This window comes from Heloderma suspectum, chromosome 4 (genome assembly GCF_057233095.1).
Source record: "Heloderma suspectum isolate Gila_16-S chromosome 4, 16-S_ref, whole genome shotgun sequence".
NCBI lineage: Eukaryota > Metazoa > Chordata > Lepidosauria > Squamata > Helodermatidae > Heloderma > Heloderma suspectum.
Window position 1 is genome coordinate 204,120,609 of NC_139461.1, and position 23,392 is coordinate 204,144,000.

Genomic DNA, 23,392 nt, shown 5'->3' on the forward strand with positions numbered 1-23,392 from the left:
ATCTTATTCCTCATGCTATCTAACATATGTATGAAACTGCTGGGAGAGATTGTCCGGGGTTTGGGGGTTCGGCGCCTCCAGTATGCTGATGAAATCCAACTCTATCTCTCTTTTCCATCTAAATCCAAGGAAGCTGGTTCTAAATTAGTGCCTGATGTCAGTAATAGACTGGATGAAGGCAAACAAATTCAAGATTAATTCAGACAAGATGGAGGTGCTTTTGGCCAGTCAAAACACAGATCAGGGAACAGGGATTCAACTTTTCTGGATGGGGTTACACTCCCACTGAAGACTCAGGCTCACAGTTTGGGTGTACTCTTGGACTTTGCCCTGAACCTGGATGCCCAGGTCTTGGTGGTGCCCTTGGAGTGCATTTACACAGCTGAGGCTAGTGTGCCAACTGCGCTCGTTCATAGAGATGTCTGATCTGGCCATGGCCACACATGGTTTAATCACATCCCGTTTGGACTACTGTAACATGCTGTACATGGGGTTTTAGGTGGGACCTTCAAAAACTGTTCAGAAACTTCAGCTGGTCCAGAATGCTGCAGCAAGAGTGTTGACTGGGGCCAGTTACAGGGAGCACACAACTCCCTTGTCACAGCAGCATCACTGGCTACATTCTTTAGGCAAGACAGAATCACTCCTTGCCATAAAGAGGTATTCACCTCTACCCTTACCCAGTCAACCAGTCCACCCCCTTCCCCCCGGCTGCTTTTATAAGCCAGGAAGGGAAAGGGTCCAGCACACAAGTGGTAGGCCTCACCTCTCCAAGGCAACTGCATTTGAAGATATTCATTGCCTCTTACACTTGCCTATCTCTTGTCGCTCTTCCCTCCCTTATTTAGTTATTTATTGATTTGATTTGATTTGATTTGTATCCCACCTCTCTACCAAAGAATTTCACTCAAGGCAGCTTACAGGCACAATTAAAATTGATTTAAAGAATAAAACATTACATTAAAATACAACAAACACATAACAATTACAGGGGAGGAAAAATTAAAAAATCCAACCCAACAGACCCAGTTACAGGCCAAAGGCCTTTTTGAATAAAGTGGTGTTTGCCTGAAGACCACTTTGGTGGAAGGACAGCAGAGAGGGAGCGAACTTAGCTTCCCTTGGAAGGGAGTTCCTTAACCTGGGAGCAGCCACCAAAAAGGCCCTCTCTTGGGTTGCCATCAAAAGCACCTGTGAAAAGGGCCTTTCCAGAAGTCCTTAAGAATTAGGCAGGCTGGTATGGGAGAAGGTGGTCTTTCAGGTAGCCTGGTGCCAAGCCACATAGGGCTCTTAGGTCATAACCAGCACTTTTAATTCTGCCTGGAAACATATGCTTAGAAGGGCTAAAAGATAAGCCAAACCCTTCATGAAAGAGGTAAATGTAAAATAAAATATGTCTGTGTGTTTATGTTCAGATCTTACCAATATGAGTTCTCTCTAGAAGACAGGATTCAGAATACCTGAATAGGGCTTAGAAGAAAGAAAGATGGAGCTCTGTAGGTGTTGTGGGAGATAGTTCTAGGTGTAAGGGATCAAGAGGGAAGAGAATTTGGAGCAATTGATGGTGGCAGACTTGGATAAGCAAACATCATAGGTAGGGGTGTAACAGAAAACAAGTGCCACAAAATACTCTGAGGCAAAGCCATGGGGAGCTTTAAAGGCAATGACAAGGAATCTGTGCTGGATGTGCAAGGGCCTGGGGAGCCATTTTGAGTGTTTCAGCAGAGGTGCCACATGTTCTGAGCAATGAGAGAGATGACATCTAAGATGTACAGCTGTTACATGTGCTTATACGTTTCCTGCCGCCAACCAACCAATGCACGCACACCTGATATTAGGCCTTCATTGATCAACACAATCGAGACTACAAGTGTACCACAATCAGAAAGCAGGCGATAACTTCCACCGGCAGGATCCAATGTTGTCACAGTTTTAGCATAAACCAACGTTAGCACAACATCATTAGCGCTTGCTAGGTAAAGGGAAAAAGTGGTGATTTGCCACCAAATTTCGGAGGCACACCACACCACCGAAATTTGGTGGCAAACCACTGTTTTTCCCTTTGCCTAGCAAGCACTACTGACATTGTGCTAGTGTTGCTTTACACTAGCACAATGTCATTACCACTGGCACTGTGATACCATTGAATACTTCCCCTTGTATTTTTAATGAAAAAATACAAACGCCCTTAACAGCTATGGTGGTGCATGTATTCTATAAAAAAGGTAAAGGTAAAGGTGTCCCCAACCAGTCGTGTCCGACTCTAGGGTGTGGTGCTCATCTCCATTTCTAAGCCAAAGAGCCAACGCTGTCCGAAGACGCGTCCGTGGTCATGTGGCCGGCATGACTGAACACCAAGGTGCACGGAACGCTGTTACCTTTCCCGCGAAAGCGGTACCTATTTATCTACTTGCAATTTCTTGCTTTCGAACTGCTAGGTTGGCAGGAGCTGGGACTGAAGACGGGAGCTCACTCCGTCATGCAGCACTTGGGTCTTGAACTGCTGTTCTGCAGTTCATCGTCTTAACCACTAAGCCACCACGGCCCCAAGCATGTATTCTATATTCGAGTACAAAGTTCAGTACACTTCAGTAGATCATTAGGTGATTGTGTTACTTTCCTATTACCAAGCAAAACCCTCTGCATGTTTTTCTAAAGTGTTGTTTCTGAGATTTGGTCAGATCAGAGCAATGAAGATATATGTAAATAACTACATACCAAATTATCTAATAACTGGATGGTGAAAAATTAGGCCACATTTCTCAAGCTTGGACAACAAGAACAAAAGATGAATAAATGTAAATATATGACTGAAACATAGAAAGAGATTATTTTTTTAATGACTCTTCCTTTCAAAAAGGATAGGTACTCAGGAGTTTGGATTATTTATGTGTTGAGAGGAATAATTTTGCAATAAGTACAGGTAAAGATAGACTTTCACACTACACACATTTTTATGTACAGTATGTCAGGATTCAATTTTAGATAGTTTGGTTTATTAATGTTACAGGGCTGGAAATAGTTTACTTCCAGCAGCGATTCTGCTAATGTTTAGTTTATAATGTTTTGAAATTTGCCTGTCATTTCTTGTTTGAAACAATCTGTTCTTTTCCAAAGTACACATATGTTTTTGTACATATTATTTTGCCACTTTTGTACATTGTATGCTTGCCTATAATAAACCATTTCAAGGCAGAGATATTTATCAACATATGGTGAAGTAATTTTGTCTCAGTCCTTTTGTTGCTAAAAATGACATCTTTTAGCAGGTGTCTTCTGGGAGGCAGTCATCATTTTTCATCAGTTTTTATTTTCCTTTTATTTGTCACCCTTAAATGTTAACTTCAGTTACTGAGCTCCAGAACAATGCAGTGTCAATTTCCTATTTTAGTTGAAGTGTAAAGACCTGTGCAGACATTCAAACTGTGTAGACCTCTGTGCAGCTGGTAAAGATCAGGATCATGCCCATTGGTCCCACCACCTTGCTATGTTGACATTCGAATGTGACTTTACCTTTTAAGCTGTTTGCTGAAGTTGGTTTTAAGGGCCAGGTGCTATTTATTATTGATGTGTTTTTAGCAGTTTGGCTTTTATCTTTTAATTATAATTATTATGACTGGTGGCCTACAAAAATGGGAGGCACAGATTGCGCATATGGAATTGCATCTAATGTTATGCTAGCAGAAAAAGTACAAGACGTGGCGTTCTACTAGCACTAGTGCAAGCACTAGCCACTTTGAGTGCCATTTGTCTAGCAGAAAGGCAGGGTACAAATCCAATCAATCAATAATAAACAGCACAACTAGCGCAAGTAACACCTAGATGAGTAATGGGCTATGAACCAACTAGAGCAATGGCTTGTAGAACAGATTGTGGAATGGTTCCCATAAGGCTTGCATAAGCAGAATCACTATCGGGTTTAACCCTTATGCAAGGCTGAAAACAAGGTTTCTGCAAGTGTTAGAAGCTTTGTGGTAGCGCAGTGACTCCATTGGATATAATCTGCAGATCCTACAGAAGCAAGAAGGGACTGTGTGTAGAGAAGGGACTTCAAATGGGTGTGAGGAGGTAGAGCCAGTTGGATGGGGCTGCAACACCACCACCCTTGCACACAGCATGTATATATCCACAGCGGAGCTGGAGAACCCCTTTCAGAGCAAGGGTTTGCCTCAATGGCAAAGCGCCAGGGCCTCATGCCAGCAGTGCGCAGGGCCCAAAGTGGGTGGGGGCACCCCATACCCTCTCACACACATGCACACACCATTCACAGACACATAAGAGACACCTACTTGCTGCGCAGTGCATCCGAGGGAAGGCCACAGTCCAAATCCAACCTGTCGACCAAAGGTTCCCCAGCCCTGGTCTTCAGATCAAAAATTTACCCAGGCTCGAGGTTCCATCTGATTTGCATTCTCAGAATTAGGGAAAGAAAGATAGGATGGGATGTGTCAATTCGGGGTCAGCCGAGGGGTTGGCATTGTCAGGCACCTCCAAGGCCCATGCCCCAAAGGGGGAAACTCCCCGTCCTTGGAGCTTCCTGGCGCTGCTCCTCCTTGCTGCTGCTGCCTGTTCCCCTGCCTTCTCTGAGCACAAGGACAGTGACAGGAGCAAGAAGTGGTACCCTCCATAAGGAGTGGTGACTTGTCCTCCCTCTCTCTGGGAGGTGGTGCCCACTGAGTGCAGACCAAGAGGCACGCGAATGGCCAGTGGCAGCAATGCTGGGGAGGTGGGTGCATGCGGGCACTCAGGAAGAGGGCCCATTATGAGCATCTTGCCCAAGGGCCTCCCCAAACCTGGAACCAGCACTTGCAGGTTGACAGCTTTATATTTATGGACAATTGTTTGAAAATAACTCTTCAAGACTCAGTAGTGGATGCAATGTTTCCACAGGCATTCTCTGCCACCTCGGACATTAGTCGCATTGACAAAATGGCTTTGAGAGGAATGAGTCTAAACAGGTGGTATTCTATTACATTTGCCATCTAAGGTTTGCGGTTGTCAAAGTTTTGCTGAGATGACACATCAGTGGAATTCTTCTCTGGATTCGGAATCCACCTGTTGGATTACATTCCATGACTCAAAAGTCACCTCTTCTTGCACTGTCCCTCAGTGTCTCCATTACCCACTAGCCCAGCGGTATTGAATCTTGCACCACAGGCCAAATCCAGTCCACCTTGGGTCCCAATCCAGCCACCAGGGTTCACAAGACAGCCAAACCCCGTTTCTCCTGACTGCTGATCATTTGGTGGTTTCCCAGCATTTGAGCATTCCCCCCCCCCCATCTAAAAGGCTGAAATGCTTCTCCTAAGGCTTAGTTACTGGCAGTAAAGGCTTTAAGATATAATATGCTGGTATTTTTGGCCCTGCCCCCTTTGGCCTCACCCACCATTGGGATGCAGCCCCCAAGAGCTTCTCAAAAATTGAGAAATTGGGGTGAAAGAAGCTCGACACCCTTAGAGAACTGTTGCCAGTGAGTAGACAGCACTGGATGTACCAATGGCCTGACTCAGCTTCATGAGTTCATTGCGTATATGTGTAGTGCAATGCTGCAGAGGACAGTATGTGAGTCCAAACATTCCTGTGGCCTGCCACATGCATAATCAAAGTGCCTGGGTTGTGCATCTCTACATGGAGTTCTAATAACCTCAGCACAGAGAAGCAATATGCTTGCCTACAGCATGATTTTCAATTGACTGGTTTTCAAAATGGTTACTACTTTCAATTTTCATTTTCTTTTTCTTTAATTTGGTAGCTGGAAATGCCTAGATCAGGGGTAGACAACTTGTAGGCTGTACATCTGGAGTACCACAACTCCCACAATCCCTCACTATTGTCTGTGCTGGCTAGGGCTGATGGGATTTGTAGGCCAACACTACAAAAGATGCCCATCCCTAGTCTAGATCCATAGACCTAGAATAAGGACCTGTACAGTAGGACCGCTTTGGGATGGTTCGCACACTTATTTATCTGGGAATCCTGTGTGTGCATTGGAACCCATACCTATTCCCATCACATATACGATGTGATGTGACACATATGTATGTATATTCTTATACATGTGTGCTTGATTCCTGTGCTTGTTCTACCCCTTTAAAGAGGTCAAAGTACTGCAGGGATTAGGCAAACTGACATACAGATGTATGCATGCATGTTAGCCATGTGTCCCTTTGTATGTGAAGTAGGGACATGAGTCCCTGATGTCCCACTATACTTGCACGATTTTCAAGTAGGTGAACACATGAACTGGAGTGCCTGTATTCGAATGTAAAGATTACACCAGAATATATAATCTGGTGTGGCTGGCTAATCAGAAGTGACTTGCCATGGTGGCTGGCAAGCACCAGTACTAGAAGCTTGGTTCTAACTAGTGAATGGGTGAAGGAGTGATTAGTCAACAGTGGGTGCTTCCAGATAAGGCTTTTATTGTGAAACCATCCTGCTTCTTTCACAAAATGTTATGGGGGAAGGCGGATCACATCATCAATTTGTAACCCTCCCATGTTTTCCCACTGCTTCTTCAGACTTTTCTTGTAACAAATAATCCATTAAGGAGGGAAAATGGAATAGCTGCCCAAAGTCTTTTGATTGGTAGAGCTAGGAGCCATCCAACTGGAAGCATCCATTGTTTCTAGTGCAAATTCTCTACCTGTCCCAAAAGATTTTTGCATAACCAGAGAAAATAAACATTGTGGAAAGTTGAATAGAGGGGTATGTCCTTGAATTAGGAAGTAGCAAGCTAAAGGAAATGCCTTATGTTTAAAATGTATTTAACAGAGTTTGTTCATCCAAACACAAATACTTTCCTATCCACCTATAATTCTTTAAGGCAAAGCATATTTTTTTGAGGTGTTGGGCTGGAAGGTAGTGGAAAAACAACTCGTGATGAACTGATGGTTGGAAAATACATTTCAAACTGTTTAAAAATAAACATTCTGCCTTATGTGTGGCTTTTGCTGAATAGGTTGTCAGTATGACACAGTAAGTGGTGGGATGTTATGGTAATTAGTAATGACCCTTGAATATTTTGGTTTACCACAGTACAGAATACCAAATACAGTAGCTTTTCCAGGAAGATGTAGATCCATCTTCAGGATTAACCGTAAGTCTCTTGTTTCAGCAACTTTTCAATCATTTCAATCCAACTCTTGGAGTTTCCACCCTGGTAAAAAGCATGTCCTTTAGACATTTGACTTTTTTTCAGGAGGTGGAAATGTTCCATACTCTACCTTCCTTTTAATGAACTGCAAGGTTATACAAGGGAGGTGGATTGGAGGCAAACAAATAAAATCATCCACTTGCTTTGTTACAGATGTGGATGTTACTTTTCTAAAGTCTGTGGATCACAGGAAGAAGCGATCTTACGACTGCTACATTGCAGGAAAATCTTCAGTATTTGCACTTTGGTAATCCAGCTAGTGAGGATTTGAAGCAGGCATACTCAACTATACAAGCAGCCTGCTTGAATTACACCAAGGCTAATCAAGGTGAGCATAGCCCACCTCAAAAAGGCCCCTCAGCACACTACCCACCACTGGCTGCAAGCCCTTTGTGCTCCCCAAGGGGGGAAAAGCTGTTCCTTTGAGTAGGGTATCAGGGTATCAGGTGGTGGAGGGCCTTGACAAAGATGACTCCATGTTCCCTGTAATTTACCTGAGGAATTTCCCCACTAGGCCTCTCCTGTCTTCATTGAAGCCTTCGGACATGTGCTCTCCTTTCTCTCTTCCCCATGGTAAGGATTTTTCTCTTGGGGGAGGGGGAAGGGGTCACAGGCACTGGAGGGCTGGGATCAGTCAGGCAGTTGGAGCTCAAAAATACCTCCAAGATGTTTGAGCATTTGACAGGAATGTTCAAAGGCCTCAACTGATTTCTGGGGCAAGCTCCAGGTTGCTCACCCATCCCTCCTCCAGCACTCTTGGAGTTGGTTGACACATGCCTGTATGCCAACTGATTTTTCTTTACTTAATGACTGGGTTTGCACAACACCACAACCCATTGTGTATTGTTGTGCAAAACAAGACACGATGGGTTGTCATGTTGTCTGAATCTGGACTGCTTCCTGCAGGGTGGATTGTTTTTCCTGAACAAGCCACACTGACAACCCATGGCTTGTTGTTGGAGTTGTTTAACCCACAGTGGGTTGGCATGTTATCCAAACTTGGCAGAGCCAACCCATCATGGGTTGCAGTGATTGGGCAAGCCACTCAGCAAGAACAGAAAAAAAACCCTGCTGCTCTTCCTGAGCGATCTTGCCTGGGCCCCAGTGAGAGCCCCTCCACTGGTGCCCAAACGGCACTTTGGAGGGCCTGTCACTTGTTCACAACCCCTTTTAAAATTATTTTTTACATTTATGCAAATGGATCTGGAATCTATATATATATATATATTGGCCCCAGGAATTTGTGCAAGTGTTGTTATTAATTTATCATCATCATCATCATCATCAAGTTTTGTCTGTTTTTCACAGTTGTGCAGGAGGGCACTTGCAGCTGACAAATATATATATATATATATATATATATAGCCTTGCCTTGCCTTGCCTATTGCTTGTATGTTTCAGTTGTCAACTGGAATGAACTGCAGTATGAAATATACAAGGTAATTTAGGAGATAGGACTGCTATATAGGCTAATTTGATACCCCTTGACAGTTGACAGGTCAGGAAAAGGAGACCAGATCACTCCCGTAGCAAAGTGATCCCCAGGGGCTTAAGTGTTGAACTGACACCTGGGGGTGCCCTTCTTCCATTCCACACTTCCCCAAGTCTCATCAAGCCTTTTAAGGGACATCTAGGGTCCATCCCTTTTTGCAGCTTCCATTCAGAGCAGTTACTGCTGCGGTTACTGAAAATTTCTGTGAAAAAGAGTCTCTCTTTTTCATATAGACTCTTTTTCACAGAGATCTACATGCAACCCCCTTTTTGGTCCCCTTCATGCTAACCACAACAACCTCTGACAGCTCCTTTGACGGATATCAAGTGTAGCTGCAGTTACTCCAAACGGGTGTGAAAAGGGGATGTCTTGTAGATCTCTATGAAAATTACATGCTGAGGACTCAAGGCAAGTGGGAATTCAAAGCAGGGCACCTGCAAGGGCCAGATCAATACTTAAAACCCTGGGGATCACCCTGTGGAGGGGGTGATCCAGACCCCTTTTCCCTACCTGTCAACTGTCAGAGGCTGTGAAATCAGCCAATATAGTGTCCTCTTGTCAGTTACCTTGTATGTTTGAAACAGCTGAAACATACAAGTTTCCAGACAAGGTGAGCCTATCTATTTTGGACCATTGGAGCTGCGCACTAGTGCAACTCTGAAAACCCAACCCCCAAATTTAAAAAAATAAATAAAATAAATAATGGGGCATTTGTGCACATTGCTGGGGCATAAATAATAATAATAATAAAAAATTGGCCCCAATTTGTGCAAATGTCTGGAGGACACTTTAAAAAAAAAGGGGGGGGTAATGAAAAAGTGACAGCCCCTCCAAAGTTCTGCTTAGGCACTGTTGGAGGTGCTGTCACTTGCTCACAGATTACATCACTCGGGGTGATCAATTGGCAGTGTCAGGTTCAGATGACACACCAACCTATCGTGGGTTAAACAACCCCAACAACAAGCCGTGGGTTGTCAGGGTGGCTTGTTGTGCATGCACAAGTCATCCTGTGGGAATCGGTCTAAGTTCACATGACGTGACAACCCATTGTGGCTTATCACCCACTATGGGTTGTCGTGTCATGCGAATCCAGTCTATGACTTGGAAGCTGAGTATGTAAAATGACTCCACTGAAAGGCATTGTATCTGAGGTAATGTGAACATTCTGCTTCTGGTGTTGTGTTTGCAATGGTCCATTCACACATGCAAATCATTAACTGATGTAGGAGTCATCAAGTGTTGAATATACATGTGTGAACAAACCTTTACTGTTTGTCTGTAAGGATTTTTATGATCTGCACTTGGTCTACGGGTTGATTAATGCACTGTCTTGGCAGCAAGGTTGCTGCTGCCGCTATCCCTAAAAGTGTGGTTAGTTTTCACATTGTAAGCACTTGCATGAAGCCCTGCTATGTAGTGATGGCTGACTGTAGCCATTCCTGAGGATTTCAAGGCTTTCCTCTGGCATGATTATGATCAGTCCTAATCATGTATGTGAGGCTTGATACAAATATTCACCAAGTCACAATTTCTGTATTTAGATATTGCAGCAGTCAGCAGCAGCAGTCAACAAAAGCACATCTGCACTAACTAGCATGCCATCTCTGCTCTAGGGCAACCAACCCATGTAACCCAAAGAATTGACCTGTTCCTCCTTGGGTTCCTAACTGGCAGGTCAAAAGAGGCCTCTGTTTCCAGCATTCTTCCTTCCATAGTCAGACAGAGAGGAGTTGAAAGAGAGGAAAAAGCTATGTCCTCTTCAGTGTTCTAGTGTGCTCGTGGGAAGAAAGTAGATCTCCAGATGTTTTGGACTTCAGCTCCCAGCATTCCTGACCATTGGCCATGCTGGCAGGAGCTTCTGGGAGTTGAAGTCCCAAACATCTGGAGATCTACCTTCTGCCCACCCCTGTTCTAGTGCTTACCACACACACAGAGCAAGCACTCTAGATCAACAGACTATAGACAATAAAGGTGTGATCAGCTGCTGGGGAACATGGGCAGGAGGGTGCTGTTGCACTCATGTCCTGCTTGTGAGTTCCCGGTCGACAGCTGGTTGGCCACTACGTGAACAGAATGCTGGACTAGATGGACCCTTGGTCTGATCCAGCATGGCTCTTCTTATATCCTTATGTTCTTATGATCTTGTGCAGGTAACCCAAGAAACTGGGGTGGAAGAATGGGCAGTGTTGTTCCTGGACTGCACTTCTTTGAGGAATAGTGAAGCTGTCCTTGACTTACTCTGTGTGGCTTGGCTTGCTGAGAAGAGGATTCTGAAAAGGCTTTGTTTGCATGCTGCCTTCCCTCCGGTTAAGGGGGCCCTCAGATGGTCACTTGCCCAGGGGCCTCCTGAATCCTAAATCTGTCACAATGCCAAACTTTTTATTGTTGTTCAGAATTGGGAACAAAAATCCACACTCCCTCTTTTTCCCATAAAGGGAGGGAAATCTATCTATAAAATAACACACATTGCATCAGCTTTCGTACATAAATCACACACAAGTTAAAATAAAGGCTTACCTCATCAGACTACAGTGGGAAGTTTAGGAAAATAACAGCTGTAAACTTAGGCATTCTTCTGTTCTGAAAGAAAAGGAATCTGGATCTAGTTTTCCCAAAATGACTTGAAATACAAACGGAATATATCTTTCACTCATGCAGAGGCAGAAGAGGTTACAAGAGCACATTATAACAAGCTCCGAAATGTCACAGCCATGACTCTTGCACCATGGTGCCTCTTCCCATGAACACAAAACAGAATGATTGAATTAGCTTTGTGTTTCCTCCCATTTGGCATAGTAATAAGGAAAGGCAAGTAATGTAAGTCTGCAAAAACTTAAGGGATTTATTGCCATTTGTTTTATTTGCAGCCCCATAATTATGATAATTATTCACCTGCAGTGCACTACTCTTGAACTTTTTGTGAACCGCCCAGAGAGCTTCGGCTATTGGGCGGTATAGAAATGAAATAAATAAATAAATAAATAAACTAACTTGATAAGGCTTTGGGAGTGGGGTGATGAGTCATCAATCTGAAACTGCATGTTACTGAATGTGTGCTCAGCAGCAAAGTACACTAATAATTAATGCTCAGGAAAACTATAATAATTCCTCATCCATATTTGTAAACATGTGCAAGGTGTGTGTGTGTGTTTGTTTAAAAAAGGATGGGTTTTTTGTTTACATCACAAATGACAAAGGGTTGTTTGTTTGTTTGTTTGTTTAAATCTAGCAGCAAATGTTTCTCCACCCCCATCTCGACCCATGAGAAATGCTGGGGAGTGCCTGTTCCAGGAAGGTTGAAGAAGACATTTGCCTGAAGAGAAGCAGATTACTGGAACTTTGGGATGGTGGCAAAAACAACTGTGGTTCTAAAACAAGAACAGTAATAAAACTTTGGATCATAGAGGAATTCCTGCTTGCCTGTACTGCTATGCTGGCACTGCATTCCTAAACAGTTGCACCAGCGTATTTGCTGGTTATGCCATTGCGATGATCCTGCAATGCTAAAGTTTAATAACATGAGTGGAGGGCATACAGGGATGAACAGGGTGGGTGAGCAAGCCCTCAGTGGCCTCAGATCTTGGGATAAGGTCTATCAATGGCTACTAGCCAATGAGGGCTTAGTTCACATACATAAATCCACCACTAGATGACTGCTACATCAATGGCTATGCAGTATGCCTCTGATTACCAGTTGCTAAGGAACATGGGGGGGTGCTGTTGTGCTTATGTCCTGCTAGTGTGCTTCCCATAGGCATCTGGTTGGCCACTGTGGGAAAAGAATGCTGGACTAGACAGGTCTTCAGTCTGATCCAGCAGGGCCCTTCTTAGTGCAGTCTTAGTGCTGGGCCTACTGCAGGCCAGCCTCCCCCCCCCCCGCCCCAATATTGCAGCCTCCAACAAGTGAACAAGCCATCTCCTAATTCCCCCCAGCCCAGCTCCCCATCAAGGAGCTGCCCAGCAATGTAGGCCTGGCAGTGCTCCCAGCAGAGATCCTGATTGACACAGAGCCATACTTAGCCGTGAACTTGAGCTTTCTGTCTTCTGTGCGGGGGGGGGGGGGGCAGGATCATGGCCATTATATGGGCATGGCAGTTGGCACTGCCTGTAAAGGATTTAGAGACTAAAGCCTCTTTCTTCCCTTCTGTTGCCTGCTTGGACCAGTCTAGCTTTGAATAAATTACTGTAGATTCATTACTGCTTTTTTATTCTGATGGCCTGAGTGGAAAATAGCCAAGGAGTACAAATCACCATCACAGTTGGCACTGCGCTGCTCCCTTTTTGGAAATTGCATCACCAGGACAGAAACATAAGGCGTTTGAAGGCTATTTTGCCTTTGCATTAGTCTCTGTAGAGAGAGCTACCTAACGCAGGGCTTTCAGGCTTCCAAGATCTTCTTAGTTGTTATTGTTTACTAGAACCCCAAGATCCACCAACCAGAGCCCGGTACAAAAGGTATACCCTTGGAATGAAAGCACTGTGAGCCCAAGAATATGTTTTGAGTACAAAACATATCCGTTCACACACAGGTCCACTCCTGGTTATCCCAGGCTTTTTTCATTTCAACAGTATTAGGCGGGGGGAGGGGAGTAATTTGTTGCTGTTATTGTTAAACACTTGGAAGTCAGAAAGCCTTACTGATCTACTACAAATCACCCAAAGATCTATCTTCTGCCCACCCCAGCTTGTGAGGAAGTATGGTAAGTTCTATTCCACTCTTCTTGTGAAACAAATTCAGAGATAGAGGGCTTCTTCACACGGAGCTTTTATCCTGCTATTAAGATTGGTTACTCACGGAACTTTGCAGGTCCTTTAGATGACGTCGTCAACCTCCAGGGTGTCTCCTCCACAAAATGACCTTTATTCCAGTTTTTAAAAGATCGGAGATAATGAGCTATCAAATTACAGCACTCAACTTCCGCTTGAGTTTCTTCCACAGCACCATCTAGCGGCTATATAATGAAACATAGGGAAGACTTAGATAAGGGGGAAAGGGGGTGAACGAAGCGTAGGTAAAGGGAGTCCATTGTGATCCTGCATTTAAAAGGGAAGCAGAATGGCATGTTTTAAATGTGGGATTTTAGGCTGGTGTAGAGATGCTCTCAGATTCTGTGCATGTATAGCACCTTTTGCCAGATATTGATATGCCCATTAATTTTTTTTTTAAGTGGAGTAATTCTGTCACCACAAACCCCCTTTTCCCACTGTTTTGAAACAATAGAAATGCATAAAGATAATATGGGCAAGTTGGCAGTTGTTGTTGTTGTTGTTTATTCGGTCAGTTGCTTCCGACTCTTTGTGACTTCATGGACCAGCCCACGCCAGAGCTTCCTGTTGGCCGTCGCCACCCCCAGCTCCCCCAAGGTCGAGTCCGTCACCTCCAGAATATCATTCATCCATCTTGCCCTTGGTCAGCCCCTCTTCCTTTTGCCTTCCACTTTCCCTAGCATCAGCATCTTCTCCAGGGTAGCCTGTCTTCTCATTATGTGGCCAAAGTACTTCAGTTTTGCCTTTAATATCTTTCCCTCAAGTGAGCAGTCCGGCTTTATTTCCTGGAGTATGGACTGGTTTGATCTTCTTGCAGTCCAAGGCACTCTCAGAATTTTCCTCCAGCACCACAGTTCAAAAGCATCTATCTTCCTTCACTCAGCCTTCCTTATGGTCCAGCTCTCACAACCATAGGTTACTACGGGGAATACCATTGCTTTAACTATGCGGACTGTTGTTGTCAGTGTGATGTCTCTGCTCTTAACTATTTTATCAAGATTTGTCATTGCTGTCCTCCCAAGAAGTAAACATCTTCTGATTTTCTGGCTGCAGTCAGCGTCTGCAGTAATCTTTGTGCCTAGAAATACAAAGTCTGTCACTGCCTCCACGTTTTCTCCCTCTATTTGCCAGTTATCAATCAAGCTGGTTGCCATAATCTTGGTTGTTTTTTTTTGAGGTTTAATGTTTTCTTTACAGCCTGTTGCATTTTTCTATAAAGGACTAAGTTTGTCCATTGTTGCTGTAAACATTCTGTATGAGAGGTTTGAATCGCATGCATATACATGGTTTCCTGTAAATTCACTCTGCATTATCTAGAGGCTAAATATATTTGAATGGGTGTTTACAGGGGATTTGTTATAAATAGGGATGTCGGAGAAATCTGCAAATGAGTTTGGATTTCTGTGAATCCAACCTGTGGATTCTGCAGGGGACCAGCTTTTCCAAGTTACACGGATTCCATGGACTTGTGGACTGTTTTTTTTTTTACTTTGTGTGTGTGTGTGTGCAAGTGCATACTTGCAAACAGGAATACAATTATTGTACATCCCTAAAATAAAAATTGATTCCATCAGTGATTGGATGACAGAATGAAAGATGCTGGACAATCCTCAAAACACAGAGTGAATGCATTTAACAAAATCTATACAAGTGCATACCCTGAGCAAATAAAAAAAATCACAGTTACTTATTATGATGGGTGCCCCAAATCTCCAAGGATTCCATTGGTATGGAAGGGTTAAGGTGAACTTCATTTATATTCAAACGTTCTTAAACTCTTGAAGAATTTGATTGTTTCCTTTCTATCTGGAAACAGCTTTATTTTTTTCATTTAGATGCTCCTACAATTGGCCCTTGTCCTTTTAATGCCAGCATCTCATCTGTCAGCTGATTCTCTTCCATTAGCCTGTGCTAGGGATAATCCCTTTTCTTCCTTCCTAGCTGAGCTTCTGTTTCAGAAGTTTCCCTTGGCTTTTCTCATATTCTGCTGTATCTCTCTTTTTGGTAAATGACCTTGCAAGTCACTTTGAGATCTGATCCCAGTCTCTTTCTTTGTTGTTGCCATCACCTTGGTCCTGTTTCAAGCATAGCTTATCCTAAACTCTAGTGCTGCAAACATTGCTTGGATCTGTTTGTGCATATGATTTTTGTTGCTGTTATTATATCACTTTTGCTAGGCCAAGTATCTGGACATACATTGCCATGATCCAGCAAAGAAAAAACAGCCATGCAGCTTTCCCCATTGTTGCTTACTGACAGTGATGTTATCTGTGTTCATGTGGTGCTTTCACATTCCACAACCAACAATGTGAATGCTGTTCATGTACACAGCTTTGGATCATGGTCACTATGTATTTTCCCTTGAATGTCATACCAACTGCTGCTTTTGATGGTAGGAACCTGCAAACCTCTCTTTGGAAGTGATTCACCAAAAGAAAGGGAGGATTTGCCAGGGGTTGACTGCAGCCTTCCTATAATGTAGCCAGGGACAGATGTCAATTACCTAATTTACAATGGGCTAAGAACCACATTATCAACAACCTCCGATATGCAGACGATACCACCCTAATGGCAGAAAGTGAAGAGGATCTCAAGAGCCTCTTGTTGAGGGTGAAAGAGGAGAGTGCAAAAGCTGGTTTGAAACTCAACATTAAAAAAACTAAGATCATGGCATCTGGCCCCATCACTTCCTGGCATATAGAAGGGGAAGAAATGGAAGCAGTGACAGATTTTACTTTCTTGGGCTCCAAGATCACCACAGACGGTGACTGTAGCCATGAAATTAAAAGACGCTTGCTCCTTGGGAGGAAAGCTATGGCAAACCTAGACAGCATAGTAAGAAGCAGAGACATCACCTTGCCAACAAAGGTCCGTCTAATCAAAGCTATGGTTTTCCCAGTAGTAATGTATGGCTGTGAGAGCTGGACTATAAAGAAGGCTGAGCGCCGAAGAATTGATGCTTTCGAACTGTGGTGCTGGAGAAGACTCTTACGAGTCCCCTGGACTGCAAGGAGGTCAAATCAGTCAATCCTAAAGGAAATCAACCCTGAGTGCTCATTGGAAGGACAGATACTGAAGCTGAAGCTCAAATATTTTGGCCACCTAATGTGAAGAGAAAACTCTCTGGAAAAGACCCTGATGCTGGGAAAGACTCAAGGCAAAAGGAGAAGGGGACGGCAGAGGATGAGATGGCTAGATAGCATCACCGATGCAATGAATATGAACCTGAGCACACTCCGGGAGAGAGCGCAGGACAGGAAGGCCTGGCGTGCTATGGTCCATGGGGTCACAAAGAGTCGGACACGACTGAACGACTGAACAACAACAAAGAACCACATAAATGCAATATGTGTGCAGGTTAAAAAGCTGCAATAGAATCACAAGCCATTAACTTTGGATCAGACCCAATTATTTTAATGATGACGTTCTGGAGCAATTTATTTGTCTGTTGCAGCTAAAGCAAGTAACTTTGGCTCCAATGTTAAACGTGCTTTTATACTCCAAACAACATGCAAAGTAAATCCTTGTAACAATTTATGCCAGGCTCTGCAGCTTTTGTGAAACTTACAAAAGTGGACAAATTGAAAAACGCACCATCCCGTCAATAAGATTCAAAGTCTTTGTTTTATGCCTTTAGGTATATCACCAAAATAAACTTGCTCTGACAAAGATGAAAAGGGAACAAAGCAGAATATACTTTTCTCCTTCTAATGTTCCTCTTTAATAGCATGTGCTTTATATCATATGTAAACTCAAAATGGGGCATTTTAGATTTTGAAAAGATTCCTAGCGGGAGCCTGGAAATGCATAGCAATCCATTGAATGCTTTGTGCTACAAACAGTCCAGTTAATTATTTGAGGCTAGCAAGATGCCCACCAAATGGTGGGAATGCTTATGGAAATATAGCCATAAAGATGCCCTGTGGCTGAGTGGGTTATTGGGTAAGAGTGCTTACTTACTGTTCCAGTGTAACAATTTCTAGACAGGTAGCCATGTTTGTCTGTTGCAGCAAAAACAACAGAATCTTGTGGCACCTTCAGGACTAACAAAACTAACAAATGTATTCCAGCACAAGCTTTCACGGACACTGTCCACCTCATCAGATGCATGAAGTATTAACCTCAAATTGGCAGATGTATATATACATGCTGGGGGAGTGTCGGGAAGTTAACTATTGTTAGAGCAAATTGAAATGCAAAACAGTACAGACACTGATGTTTACCATAATCTGTTGTCTTTCACAAAATGTTGTTGGGTAATAAGACAGACATCATTGCAATGGTGAGCTGATTAACATATGTAGTGTGATTAAAAAATAACACCTTTGCCCTTGTTCAGGTCACAGCCGGAAATAGAGATGAATCTCTTGATGAATTGTCCTTCACCAATTTCATGTTAATATTTGTCTTTGAAATTCATTTGCTGAAAAATAGCCACCTTAAAGTCATTGACAGAGACCCGGTTCACACATAACAACCCATGGGGCTGCCCAGCAAGCAAGTGCACTGCCTTCTGCCTGCTTGCTGCTTTCGCTTTGCATCCAGTTCAGAAAACCACCCAGGAACATCTCATTCCTGGGTTGTTTTGCATGACATCCTGGGTGACTTTCTGAATCAGGTGCAAAGCAGAAGTGGCAAACAAGCAGGCAGGAGGCAGGTCACTCACTCCTGTGCGAATCTGGTTTGCATGATTTAATTAGGAGTGACCTGGGAGGTTGAAATGTTCTCCCACTAGTTTCTGAACATTGCCATTTCTTATGTCAGATTTGTGTCCATTTAGTCTTTTGTGTAGAGACTGGCCTGTTTGTCCTATGTAGAATGCAGTAGGGCATTCCTGGCAAACGATGGCATATATTACATTGGAAGATGAGCAGGTGTATGGACCCCTGATGTTGTGGATGGCATTATTAGGACCTGTAATAGTGTTGCCAGAGTGGATATGGAATCGCACTTGGCATCCTGTTCATTTCAGTGGTAACTTGCATAGAACTTCATAAAGGATTGTGCCTAGGGTGTTTTAGGATCAATGACCTGAACATGAAAAAAAGATAAAGAGGGAGAATTGTAGGGCAATAAAAAGTATGTAATGCCAGCTAGAAATGACAAGTGGTACACTGTGGCAGGGCAGAGCACAATGACATCCCTCCCAGCACTTAGCTCACCCTAACCCTGTTACTGGTTGATCCGTCATGATGCTGGGGGGGAGGACCTGTTGGGACTAGGACTAGGACCTAATGGGACCTGATGGGACTAGGACCTGTTGCCCAAGTGGGCGAATTAAATCTCCACCTCAGCTTCATCTTGTGGTCAGCTCAAAAGATGGTGGGGCAGCAATTCCAGACATGGCGTAATAAAAGAATGCTGCATTTACAGGACAGGGTAGTTCTCAGAGCAGCAAGGAACAACAGGAACCAGGACAAGCCTGCTCAACTAACCTGGGCAGCACAGTGTTCCCTTCTCTGGGATGGCTCTCCAACACCAGAGCTGCTTCCAAAGTAGAACTTATTTGTGCCAACCAGATCTCCTTCTGAGCCAGTTGTCACCCCCGTGGAATCAGAGACCATCACTATGAAAGACCTCCACCTGAAGAGAAGGAATTGCATACGTGTTAAGTGACCCCATTCTTCCCTGGAGTCAACGTGAGCAAAAAATGTTGTCTTCAGTACTTTTGTCTGTTACCTTTGTTAGCCTTAGATTTACGGGAAAAGCATAAAATCAAAGGCTTGACTTTGCAAGGAGAGGCACTGGTTCAATCACCCTAGGTGGGGAGGCCTCGTACAGCTCATCTCCCTAACAACAGTGCTCCAGCCTGCTGCAGTTCTGCATCCAGCCTGCAGACCCTCCTTGCATTCCTCCCAAGGGTGTCTTGCCCTCCAAGCCCTGCTCCCTAAAGAAATCCCTGCTGTTATCTCTGATCTGAAATCAAAGATAAGAGCAGGGATGTGGGCAGTGGGGGACTCAGGTGGTGCTGGAATGAATGGCTACACCTATGACATTATCTGGCACATGGAGGGCATAGTGGGGGGCAATTCAGACCCCACCCGATTATAGTTCTGCACCCCTGTTGTATGAGGTCAGAAATGGACACACCTAACCTTTGCTTTGCACTCATGATCTTTAAGTTAACTTTCATGCCTCAGTTTGCCCTTTCTGTATAATAGGTTCTTGCTGTGGAGCAGACAAATGTAGGTTGAAAGGAGTGTTTTTGTGTTGTTGTATGGGTCAGAAACACCCACACACCCTCTGCTTTGAACTCATGAACTAGTTGGCTCTGCCTACTGTGACCTCAGCCAGATCTACACCTTGTGTCATATCATTACGATTACCTCGTAGAATACACAATGACATTTGTTGCAGTATACTGGATAATGTGGAATAAAAAGCAGGAAATAGCACTACAAAAGCAGTGTACTGAATGTGTAATGTGCCCCAATAGTTATCAGTGCACTTTGATACCGCTATAAAACAGTAGTGTAGATCTAGCCCTTGTCGGCTCCACCCACCATCAGCTGCCTGCTCCCTACATCAGCAGCCCAAATGGGTATCAACCATGACTGTTTTTTTATTTGAAATCTCTAAACAATTGGTCTCCCCTGCTCCCGCTGTCTTGTATGTTTTTTCTATGGGGAACAATGAGGATTTGCATTGCACCCTTTCTCAGAGAGTCTGTTTGCTTGCCAATGTAATAGCTAACTTTTTCTCCTCTGACATGATTGCAGAACATTTATGGAACATTGAATTCTTCACCAACATAGGTGAAGACATTCTGCACACTCTGAAAGGTAATCTTCCAAACCCATTTTGAGAGGAGTCATTAAGAGAGAACATTTAAAAGATGAGGGTATAGAAAACAGATGGCACCATTATGAATTCGCACTCGTTTCATTTGAGTGAGTCCGTACATGTGGTTTTCCTTAGTTGCTTTTGTTGCAATTAGTAACAGATTGTAAGTATACCAGAATCTCTCTTCCTGACAAGCCTTCCTTAAACACTGAAAACTTTGCAAGAACATTAACAGTTTTTCTTTCTTTCTTTTGAATAGTGAGCCTGATCTCATTTTACCTTAAAGGACGACTCACAGAGGTTGGGATGCAAAGAAGGTGCATGATCTTGGAGGAGATGGAGGGTGGAGGGGCAGACAGGTAATGGAGAGAGGTGGTGGGATTGCACAGCATCACAAAGCATGCCCCAAACTAGGCTCAACAGTGTTATTGCTGGGCTTTAAATAAGCCTCCCAAAGGTTCTAGCCCGCAAAATAATTTACTAGTCTGAGGGGGCTGGCAGAGGGGGGTTGCAGAGCTGATTTCCATGCTGGGCATGGAGGAGGGGCCGAGCCCACTCCTTTTCACCTATGGCTACCAGCCTAGTACTTAAATGTAAGCCTTGGTTCAATGTTAACTGCTGGATTTTATACTTTTATTGTTAGCTGCCTTGGCAGCTTTTGCTAAAAGGCAGGATATAATTTTTTTACATACATACATAGTGAGCTGGAACATGGGTGGGCTGATTTGCTTATTTTTATTAAGTGTTTTTCATAATTTGCATAGTTTTATGAATGAGCTATCTGTCTCATTGAGAACACTATGCAAATAGCACATGCACACATTCTTTGAATATTTTACGTTGGAATTTGTAACTCCAAATATGATAGCCAACTACCCTTTCTGAGATTAGAAAAAGCGCAATTTATTCACTGGAATTCTTTCCCCCTTGTTTCTGATCTTAGTGCATATTTTCTTCATATTTCCAGACAACTTTCTCAACAACTCACTATGTCTGGAAATCTGAAATTTAAAAGAAGGTGGAATCTTTGGAATTCTAATGAGTTCTCAGACTTGCATAGCTGTGCACTGGAAACTGTCCACCAATGAGAGATTGATCTTTTATTTTGCAGATTCATTAGACATTCTTTTGACATAAGCAAATGGAACTGGTCATCTTATACACAGAAAACAGCTTATCCCACAATGTGAAGCTTTTCTTTGGCTAGCTTCCATGAAAGAAACTTCACGAGACGTGCCCTCTAAATATATTTGTGGAGTAGCCAGAAGTATATTTTCCTGGGAAGACCTACAAAGGAGAAAATGCATGTTGCAGGAATAGGAAATAGGTAGACAATACAGAGGTAACACAAAGCTGATACCAAGCCCATTATATATTTGCTATGTAAAAGTTCGATTCTACAGGCAGGGAAACTAGGTGGAGTTTCTGATTTACAAATCTGACAATCCGCTGTTCAGTTGGCATAGATAATTAAAACAGGCAATTGTCCTGTGACTCTGCAGGGGTGGGCAATTTTTGGCCCTCCAGATGTTTTGGCCTACAGCTCTCATGATCCCTCACCATTGACTATGCTGGCTAGGGCTGATGGGAGTTGTAGGCCAAACATCTGGAGGACCACAAGTTGCCCCCCCCTAAAGATTAACAGTTTTATTTTGGCATACATTTTTATTGGGGCTATTCGCATGATACGACTGCCCACAGTGGGTTAAATAATAATCTAGAGGAGTCATTCATAGGATTTTGTCAGGAAATCCAGAAATCTACAGATCTACAGGCAAACCATGCAAAGTGGAATTTGATTTTTAGCATAGTATCTGGGGGCTATGTCAGAATCTTGAAGACATTGGTGCCAGAGAACAAAGCCCACCACCTCTTCATGTGACACTGGGCTTCTCTACATAGGCTTTTATGCTACAGTTGAGATTGATTACTTACAGAAGTTTGCAAATCCTTTACATGATGTCGTCAAACTCCAGCGCCTCTCCCATGGTTTCCAACCATTTTCATGGCTTAATTTGAAATGGAAATAATAAACTAATAAAAAGAATCAGTTTGAATTTGTCTGTGTAAAGAGGAAGTGGCACTATAACAACAGTGCCATCTAGTGGCTGTAAAATGAAACATACAGAAATCTCAGATAAAGGGAAAAATTGGACGGTGGAAGGGAAGTGCATGTAAAGGGCTGAGCTTAATCTTGCAAAGAATATAGAAGCAGAAGCCCTGGTGAAATTGTGGAATAAAACGCCTCTATGTGGAGAAGCCCCTTGACTCAAAAGGTTTCATTTTGCTTGGGAAGGTGAACTAGAGAAGACCTAGCTAACCAGGGCAAATCCATCTTGAAACTTTCCTGACGAAATCTTATTGAAATGGACAAGGAACTCTCCCCACTTGCTATTCAGCTATTCACACTGCATTGTCATGCCACTCACCACCAAAAACAACTCCTTTTGTTCTTCTCTCTGTTCCTGGAAAGCTTTTAACATTCCACTGTTCAATTGCTATTTCGTTATACTTCTCGATAAAACTCCATTTTCTGGAAAAAGCTCTGATCTCATCTCTGTTCCTCCTGAGTATCTTACATAGGCACACTTCTATGTTTCAGTGACACATATTTGGCTCCTTTGTGTTTTGGTTAGAGTGCTAGTTTCTGGGCCAGCTCTATCAGACAGACTTCAGCCTGTCTTCTGGCAGAATACAGCTAAAGTTGCAGTGGGAAGCAGTTCCTTTAGCATATCTTTGGGCTTCTTCACACAGAGCTTTCATCCTGCTATTGAGATTGGTTACTCACGGAAGTTTGTAGGTCCTTTAGATAACGTTGTGAGCCTCCAGGGCGACTCCCACACTAAATGACCTTTATTCCATTTTTTTTTTTAAGATTAGAGATAATAAGCTATCAAATTACAGCACTTGAGTTCCGCTTCAGTTCCCTTGTGAAAAGAGGCAAACCTGCAATAAGAGGTGCTAGACCATAGCACCATCTAGCGGCTGTATAATGAAACATATGGAAGACTCAGATAAGGGGGGAAAGGTGCGGGGCGGGGGGAGGTGCATGTAAAGGGAGTTCATCATGATCCTGCATTTAAAACAGAAGCAGAAACCCCATTTTAAATGTGGGATTTTAGGCTGGTGTAGAGATACTCTCAGAGGTAAAGTCCCCTCACTCTCCCAATCATTTGTGTTCCAGAAGGGCTTAT

General features: G+C 43.4%; 1 protein-coding gene across 2 annotated transcripts in view; it reads left to right on the plus strand.

Annotated features, from left to right (window-relative positions):
* ZNHIT6 (zinc finger HIT-type containing 6) overlaps positions 1-23,392 on the plus strand; it is a 211,618-nt gene that overhangs the window by 141,401 nt on the left and 46,825 nt on the right. Inside the window, exon 11 of one of the 2 annotated variants that reach the window (XM_084852039.1) lies at positions 2,439-3,207. The exons of the other annotated variant lie outside the window; for it this stretch is intronic. Within the exon in view, the coding sequence (XP_084708165.1) occupies positions 2,439-2,459 (21 nt within the window). The 3' untranslated portion in view covers positions 2,460-3,207. Of the gene's footprint in view, positions 1-2,438; positions 3,208-23,392 lie in introns of those variants that run through there. 2 annotated transcript variants of the gene reach the window in all.